Below are 9,118 nucleotides of genomic sequence, written 5' to 3'. Positions count from 1 at the left end.
GCTGAGTCTTTATCTCTTCATTTGATGTTCTAGGGTTTCAGGATTGTTGATTCTCTGTTTGGCTTAGTTTTTCGGATCTTTGTTGTGGAGGGACAGCGTGGTGCTTCTGCCTAGAGCGCCATCTTGCCGGAGTCCTCTATTTTTTTTTTTTTAAACTTTTACAAATAAACTTATTTACATACATCCAGAAGACTGCACAAATCATAACTCACAACTCAGTTTCTACAAAGTTAGCATACATATGTAACAGATAAAGAAATAGAACATTTCCAGTACCCCAAAGGTTTCCCCTCTTGGTCATGAACATCCCCTTGAGGGGTGAAGGTGACCACTATTTTGGCTTCTATTATCATAGGTTAGTTTTGTCTAGTTTTTAACAGTATGTTCTCTTTTGTATCTGCCTTCTTTAGCTCAACATTACGTTTTTAAGAATCATCCACGTTAACGAGTTAAGCAGTAGTTGTTCTATTCTTCTTGTTGTATAGAATTCCATTGTAATAAATATGCCACGATTTATGTAACCATTCTCCTACTATAGAATTGTACCTGTTTTACTTTTGTAAAATGGGTTGTTTTGTTTTGGGCTATTACCAATAGTGCTGCTGTGAACATTCTTATACATGTATTTTGGTATTTTGGTGAATGTTAGTGTCATAGATTGAATTGTGTCCCCCCAAAATGTGTGTAAACTTGGCTAGGCCACAATTCACAGTATTATGTTATTCTCCACCATTTTGTCATCTGATGCGATTTTCCTGTATGTTGTAAATCCTGCCTCTCTGATGTTGATGAGGCAGGATTAGAGGCAGTTATGTTAATGAGGCAGGACTCAATGTACAAGATTAGATTGCGTTTTAAGTCAATCTCTTTTGAGATATAAAAGAGAGAAGCGAGCAGAGAGACAGGGGGAACGCATACCACCGAGAAAGCAGTGCTAGGAGCAGAGCATGTCTTTTGGACCCAGGGTTCCTGTGTGGAGAAGCTCCTAGTCTAGGGGAAGATTGATGACAAAGACCTTCCTCCAGAGCTGATGGAGAGAGAAAGCTTTCCCTTGGAGATGATGTCCTGGATTTGGACTTCTAGCCTACTAGACTGTGAGAGAATAAATTTTTCTTTGTTAAAGCCATCTACTTGTGATATTTCTGTTATAGCAGCACTGGATGACTAAGACAGTTGGTTATGTAGTTAGGAGAAGAATCACTGGGTCGGAATCTATTACTTATTTACTACTTGTTAGTAGTAACATCTACTAAAGCTATAGTATCTACAGCTTTAGTAAATATTAAAAAATAGTTTCCCAAAACTGCATCAATTTACACTCCCACAGCAGTGTATGAGAGTTAGAGAACCATATCCTTACAGAACACTCAGCATTATAATCTTTATTATTAAGCCTAATATTCTAAAAACAAGAGTATTTCAGAGTTATTCTAGCCAATTACTTTTACCCCCTAAATTATTATTCTATAGGAATGAAACTCAGGAGAAGCTATTTAATTAAAAACCATTATCTAAAATTTCTTTACAGTTAGAATGGAAGACAGGCAGCAGAGTTAATTTGCTTTCCAATCCCTCTCTATGCAGATTATAACTTTCTAATCCTCTTTTTCTCTGAACCCCTATTTTAATGGAAACCCTAATGTGAGCTGCATACATTTCTCAATCACATAATACTTAGTTGCCTTTGTATCTGAGATTTACTGTATTTTAACATTTGTGTGCATTTTAAAGTTAAATTCTGAAGGCTTTATAAGCACCCTGCTTTCTAATTAACAGTGAGTGTAAAATGTTAGTATGGTAAATATTAACTATGCATATTAAGGAATATTCAGAATCAATCTAGGTTTTTTGTTCTTTTTTTTTTTCTTCCTCTCTCTTGAAGGTAAGATTTATACTCTACAAGGTTCAGGAGAATGAATGTATAATTTGGATAAAATACTTCCCTGAATACCAATATTACTTTACATAATAATTATAGGATTTTAAATGCCAATGAGTTCTGTTTCCTTTGTGTGAATTTATGAATGTAATAAAACACTTTTGACAAGGTAATCCAATAAAACAATCTAAGATTTAATTATCAGCTTTTTAAAGATTTTATGAACCAGATACTCTGTAGTGCCAGAATCACTTAAGAGACTTAGGAATCACAGAATCCTGTTAAATCTTTAATTTTGTTTTTAAAATTAAAACAGCATTTTTTACATGCTCACAGTTAAAAAAAATTAAGCATAGAAAAATATGAAGAAAATTTAAAAACCACTTCAGTCTCTGCCACTCAGATCTTAATATTTTGATGAAGAGTCTAGATATCTCAGTCAGTGTATGCGTTTGCATGCATACACTCAAACATATACCCAATTTTTCATAAAAATGTTAATACACTATATAATATTCTATTACTTATGTTAGGGGGCTAGGTGTTGTTTATATCCATTTTGTTGTTTCCATGTCACTAAATAGAGAGGTATGTCATCAGTTTTAACGGTTTCATGATATATGTTGTTAGGTGCTGTGGAGTTGGTTCCGACTCATAGAGACCCTGTGTACAACAGAATGAAACACTGCCCGGTCCTGCACCATCCTCACGATGATACAATACATACATGCCATAATTTATCTAACTCATCTTCTATCGACGGGGATTTAGAGTGCTTCTTTTTTTTCTATTTTTCACTTGTATAATTTTCTTAAGACAGATTCCTAGAAGGCTGATTGCTGAGCTGAAGAGTAAATATCGATGTGTATTAATTGCAAACTCTCCTCCAGAATTGTTAACTCCATTGACACCCCACTAGCAAGACAATAGACTGCCTGTTTTTTTCCACTTTTCCAATATTGGATTTTGTCTTTCTTAAAAATTGGCAAATGAAATTTGCATCTCTTTCATTATTAATGAAGTTTTACATATTTCCAAAGGTAGATTTGCCATTTATATTTCTCCTTTGGTTAATTGCTTCAATAATTTTATTGGGGAGGTTGTCTTTTTCTTATTGACTTGTAGGAGTTCTTTATATATTGGAATATTGTTCTTTGGACTTCATGTTTGTTATTTGACTTTTAACTCTGCACATAGTGGTTTTTAAATTAAACTGAATGTCATTTATTTATATAAAAATTTATCAACGTGTCATTTTAAAGTGTTAAGATTTTTTGTTGTGGTTAAAAATGGCCTTTGTTACCTCAGGATTTTGTAGAAATCCTCATCCATGTTTCCTCCTAGTAGTCTTAGACTTTAGTTTGTTTTTACATGATAACCTTTGATCCACTTGGGATTTATTTTTGAATAAGGAAAAAGATAAAAAGCCAGTTTTATTTTTACCCCAATTACTAGCCAGTTGTCAGTCTTCATGAATGTCCTCTCTTACTAGTGAGATAAAATAACTCCTTTTTTTTTTTTTTAATATTAAAGTGCCCTTACTTATTTAAGTATATTTCTGGGATCTATTCCATTCTATAGGTCTATTTTTGACTAAATTTTATTGAGTTTTTATTTCTGTGGTTTATGCTATTTTTTTTTGTAGGATAGGTATCCATTCATTATTCTTTTTCAGATTTTTTTTTTTTTTTTGCCATTTATGCACATTTACTTGATGAACTTAAAAATCATTTGGTTAAAATAAAGCCCCGCTAGCTTTTTTGGTTAAGGTTGTATGATATTTGTAGATTAATTGAGGGAAAATTGGCACTTTTATAGAACTCGCTTTTCTTAATTGAAGAAAAAAGATGTGTTTTAATGATATATTTAAGGATTCTCTTATATCTTTCAGTAGCATTTCATGTTTTCTTCATATAGGCTTTGGCCTTTTAAAAAGATTTTTTCCTGGATATTTTAAGGTTTTGGTTGTTGCTGTGAATGGAATTATTTTCCCCCATAGTATTTTCTAATTGTTAATTGTCAAAAAAAAAAAAAAAATTGGCTTTATTTACTTTATATCTAGACACTTCAATGAATCTTACATAGTTTTTTTTCTAATAATCTTTAGTTGATTTTAGCCCTCTTAAGTCTCACCAAGTGGTACCCAGGAGATGTGAATATAACTAGCTTATTGTAGAAGATGACCTAAGACCATTAAAGAACGGAGCCTAAAATAAAAGAGTTTATGGGATATAATTTTTACATCTTGTTGTTGTTGGTTACCATCCAGTCAACTCAGATTCATGGCGACCTTATGTATAACAGAACAAAAGGCTGCCCGGTCCTGTGCCTTCTTCATGATCGTTGGTGGGAGTCCATTGTTGTGGCTATTGTGTCAATCCATCTCACCGAGTGTTTCTCTTGTTTTCTCTCGCCCTCTGCTTTATCAAACATAGCTTTTTCTAGTGATTGGTCTTTCCTGATGACAATCCATCTCACCGAGTGTTTCTCTTGTTTTCTCTCGCCCTCTGCTTTATCAAACGTAGCTTTTTCTAGTGATTGGTCTTTCCTGATGACATGTCCAAAGTCAGTCAGTCAAATTCTTGCCACCCTTTCTTTTAAGGAACATTCTGGTTGTATTTCTTCTAAGACTGATTCATTCTTAGCCGTGCACAGTGTATTCAGTATGCTTTGCCAACACCACAGGTCGAAGGTGTCAGACTAAGTATACTAGAATGAGTAAACATGCTGTTCTTATTAGGTTTTTTAATACTCTTATATTAAAATTAGTACTCAATTAAGCAATCACTTAGAATTAATTTTTGTGGATTCTATATTGTTTCTGTGGGCAGGAGAAAAACTGGTTTAATGAAGCCTGAAGGTGTTGTCCCTGGTTCAGAAAGGAAACTGAAAGAATAGAAAGGAAACTGAAAGAATAGAAAGAAAAACTGAGCTGACGTCCTTAAGTATAGGAGTTTACTAGGTTGCAAATTCCTAGCTTGCTCATTTTTTTTTTTTAAATCCCCACAAACAAAATAAAACTTCTCTAGCTGTGAGTATTCCTACTTCCTCTTTCCAACACACACCTACTGCTCTAACCACCCTTCATCCCAAACCCCCAGCAAGTAGGTGTAAGGTGGTCTGACAATGCCATCTGCTGGTGTTCTGGGGAACTGTCTGAACTAACCTCTTCTGTTCCACCTCCACTTGGTGAACTGGGGGCTTTAGACTGGGCTCCTGTCTTAGAAGCCAGATCCAGGCTTGGGAGTGACCAATTTATGCTTGGGACTACAGACAAAGAGAGAAGGGAAATCAAAGTCCCAGTCCTGGGAAAGGCTGCTGGGGGAAGCATGAAACAAGGAAGGAGCCTGAAAGGCCACATCTACAGGGCCTGGTAGAGTGCAAGGACTAGATCCAGAAAGAGTGATCTGCAAAAGAGTTCCAGCAGGAAAAACTTGGAGAGAGCCCCTAGAGCAAAAGCAGGAGAAAGAGATGCTGTTTTTATGGAGTATCTGCATTCAGCCTTGGGGCAGGGATATGCTTAATTAGGGCCTTCCAGTCAGTTCTGACATCTCTCGTTCGGCAGTTTCTCATCTTCCTTTTCGTATTCGTTTAAATTTTCTTAATTCTTTTTCTGTAGCTTGAAACTCAGATAATTCCACATATGGTAAAATCTATTTCACATTCCTGTGTTCCTCCCCTCTCCCTTCCCCCTTTCCCTTTTCTCTTCTCTTTAGGCCTTTCTTCCCTTCCTCCCCCTCATCCCCCCATCCCCTTAGCTCCTTTTCTCTGTTCCCTTTCTCTTTAAGCTCTTATTCTTGCAATCTCAGCAAAATCTCCTTCTTTCTCTTTCTTCCTTCTATTTGGAAGCTGAACCATAATCCTAATTACAGTGATAAACGTACGAATAGTACTTGTGGGTCAGCTTTATCAAGGAAAAGGGAAACAGAGGTCGTGAAATAAAGAATCAGTGCCACTAACACCTGAAGTCCTTGGAGGTGGGCAGAAACCCCCTTTAAAATTATCTTAGGTCTTAGTCTTCCATTCAACCCCTACAGAATTTTTCCTGTGTGCCTCCATTCAAGATTTTTGTCTGCTTTCATGACTGCCAAATCCCCAACATTTAAAACAGCACCTGGCACATAGAAGGAACTTCATCAATATTTGGTAAATGAATGAATAAATATTTCTGATCACTAAGCAAATCTGACTGATTCTATTTTACTGTATTTCTGTTTCATTTTAAATGTTGCAAGGATGCTAATTTTCATTGTAAAAAATGTGTCAAGACTTTTGTGGGATAATTTAAGCATAACACATGAGGCTATTTCTAGTAGAAATGATTTTTTAAGTTCCAAACTACCAACTGACAGACTTTTAGAAAATAAGGTTTTGGTAAGTTGGAGATTTTCTGTACAGTTCCCCTTCTTCATATTTGAAGAGAGTATCTAGGTATGAATGATACACTCTTGAAACGTGATGAAACATATTCTACCTACAACCCAGTGAAAACCCGTTGCAGTCAAGTGGATTCTGACTCATAGTGACCCTATAGGACAGAATAGAACTGCCCCCGTAAGGTTTCCCAGGAGCAGCTGGTGGATTTGAACTGCCAGCCTTTTGGTTAGCAGTCAGGCTGTTAACCGCTGCACCACCAGGGCTCCATTCTACCTATAGAAATATATATTTTTTCATATCTATTTATATATATATGAGAAAACAATGAAAGGCCCAGCTTTTACTTGTCTTTGCTTCTCAAGTGTTCCTTGCATCCTCCCCAAAATAGCACCTTAGATTTTTGAATATAGAGGAGAAAATAACAGATTTGGAAAGCTGAAAAAAGCATTTGTTAAGTGGTCTTACTGTAGGTTTTCTCTTTTCGCAAAGTCTCGTTTGTCATATAAACCCTTGATAACAGAGAAGGAGAAATATTTATTCTCTATAAGGTCCTTATGAATTGGAATCAGCTAGACTGCAGTGGGTTTTTTATACAGCACTAAGTGGCACCGAATCGATGGCAGTGGGTTTGGTTTGGTTTTTTTTGGCAGTGGTGCACTGGTTAAGAGCTACGGCTGCTAACCAAAAGGTTGGCAATTCGAATCCACCAGCTCCTCCTTGGAAACCCTATGGAGCAGTTCTGCTCTGTCCTATAGGGTTGCTAGGAGTGGGAATCGTCTCGACAGCAAGGGGTTTGGTTTTCTGGGTTTTTTAAGCACAGAGAAGATGTTGTATTTGCCTAACATTTTTTAGAATCGCTCCCTTTCTTGTGATTCACCTCAAAACTGGAGAGACTAGGCAGGCCTCTTTTATTTTATAGATTGTTCCTCCGGCATTGTGTAAGAATTTTAGGAAGGTGGGGGGTGAGGAAGATCACTGCAACTTCCATTCCCATACCCCAGATTTTTCTGAACATCTTACAAATCTCTGTGATCTTGAAATGCTTCCACTACACTGCAAAGGGGAGATTAAAATAAATGAGAAGCTGGCCTGAATGCAGACCAGTGAGGTGAGGGGGCGTGTCATAGCAGAGAGTGGCAAACCTTGGTTAATTCCTCAGGATGTGTCCCTACATCCAGCTTCAGGATGGATGTCTGTTCCTGGCTGGCTTTGGTGTTCATGGTCCTAGGGCGAGGGCTGGTATTCTGTCTTTAGAGCATTGACTGTGTAAACTGTGGGATGCTTTAAGGTTTGAAAAGAGCATGGAAGAGCCTTAGAGTCAGAGGGCTCTCGGGCCGAATCCTGGCAGTGTCTCAGGCTGACTGTGTGACCTAGAATAAAATAGGTAACATCTCAGCACCTTAGTTTACTTCCCTGGAAAATGGGAATAATGAAGCCTCCCTAGAAGGGCTGATGTAAGGCTTGGCGCTAACACGCATAAAGCATGAGTGCCCAGCTAGTAGCTCTTTCTCAGCTCATCATCACAGTTATGGCTACAGTATTCACCTGTTACCTTTCTATTTCTCCCCCAGGTACCTTGGGATCACCAGGCCCCTCACCTACCCTGTGAGGCAGAATGGGAAATGCATGGCGAAGATGATTCTGGCTGTCTGGCTGCTTTCCGCCTCTATCACTCTACCCCCTCTCTTCGGATGGGCTCAGAACGTGAACGACAACAAGGTGTGCTTGATCAGTCAGGACTTTGGCTACACTATTTACTCCACCGCAGTGGCGTTCTACATCCCCATGTCTGTCATGCTCTTCATGTACTACCAGATCTACAAGGCCGCCAAGAAGAGTGCCGCCAAGCATAAGTTCCCTGGCTTCCCCCGACGCCTGGAGGAGCCCGAAACCGTCATCTCCCTGAACGGCGGTGTGGTGAAGACTCAGAAGGAGGTGGAAGATTGCGCCAACATCTCCCGGCTCATCAAACACGAGAGGAAGAACATCTCCATCTTCAAGCGTGAGCAGAAGGCGGCCACCACCTTGGGCATCATTGTCGGGGCTTTCACCTTTTGCTGGCTGCCGTTCTTCCTTCTGTCCACGGCCAGGCCCTTCATCTGTGGCACCTCCTGCAGCTGCATCCCACTGTGGGTGGAGAGGACTTTCCTGTGGCTGGGTTACGCGAATTCTCTCATTAACCCGTTTATCTACGCCTTCTTCAACCGCGACCTGAGGACCACCTACCGCAGCCTGCTCCAGTGCCAGTACCGCAACATCAACCGTAAGCTGTCGGCTGCAGGCATGCATGAGGCCCTGAGGCTCGCTGAGAGGCCCGAGAGACCTGAGTTTGTTCTGTAAGGTTAGTCATCACTATTTTTACTTTTCCACCCTCCCCCCCGCCCCAATTCTCTTATGGCCCTTCTGGTTGAGGCTGTCGCAGAAAACTTCCTGAATCAGTAGCTTGCTTATTTTCTACTAAACATATTTCAGATTTGAATTCAGAATGTATCGATTCCAGCCCTTGACCCAGTAACATTCCAAAGCCAAAGATAGGTACTTGGTTGAATTGGAAGAGGGGACTGATTTTATTTGCTGATGAATTGCAGTTGATGAGACTGACCACAAGGAAGGGTGGTGTTTTCCATTTTTTGCCCACAAATAATAGCCAAATTATTTCCCTTTCTCTCTGATCCCTGTAGCACCATCATTTTAATCACTATTACTTTTCCATCCAGTAAAACTTTTTTGATGATGGTCTTCATTGCTAATTTTTTTTCTTGAGGTAGGAAGCAAAGGCGATCTTTCCAGTGTGTAGTTACATTTACACAGTCTAAAAGGAAGCGGCTTGGGAGAAAGGAGAGTGGTGAGCATGGGGAGATG

At 38.8% G+C, this 9,118-nt stretch overlaps 1 protein-coding gene across 1 annotated transcript in view; it reads left to right on the top strand.

Moving 5' to 3' along the window:
- HTR7 (5-hydroxytryptamine receptor 7) overlaps window positions 1–8,596 on the top strand; it is an 80,466-nt gene extending 71,870 nt beyond the window's left edge. The window contains exon 2 of the mRNA XM_004369919.1: window positions 7,828–8,596. Within this exon, the coding sequence (XP_004369976.1) occupies window positions 7,828–8,596 (769 nt within the window). The remainder of the gene's footprint in view (window positions 1–7,827) is intronic.
- Window positions 8,597–9,118: the final 522 nt, after the last annotated feature.

This window comes from Trichechus manatus, unplaced genomic scaffold (genome assembly GCF_000243295.1).
Source record: "Trichechus manatus latirostris isolate Lorelei unplaced genomic scaffold, TriManLat1.0 scaffold00007, whole genome shotgun sequence".
NCBI lineage: Eukaryota > Metazoa > Chordata > Mammalia > Sirenia > Trichechidae > Trichechus > Trichechus manatus.
This window is presented reverse-complemented; position numbering and strand designations above follow the sequence as displayed.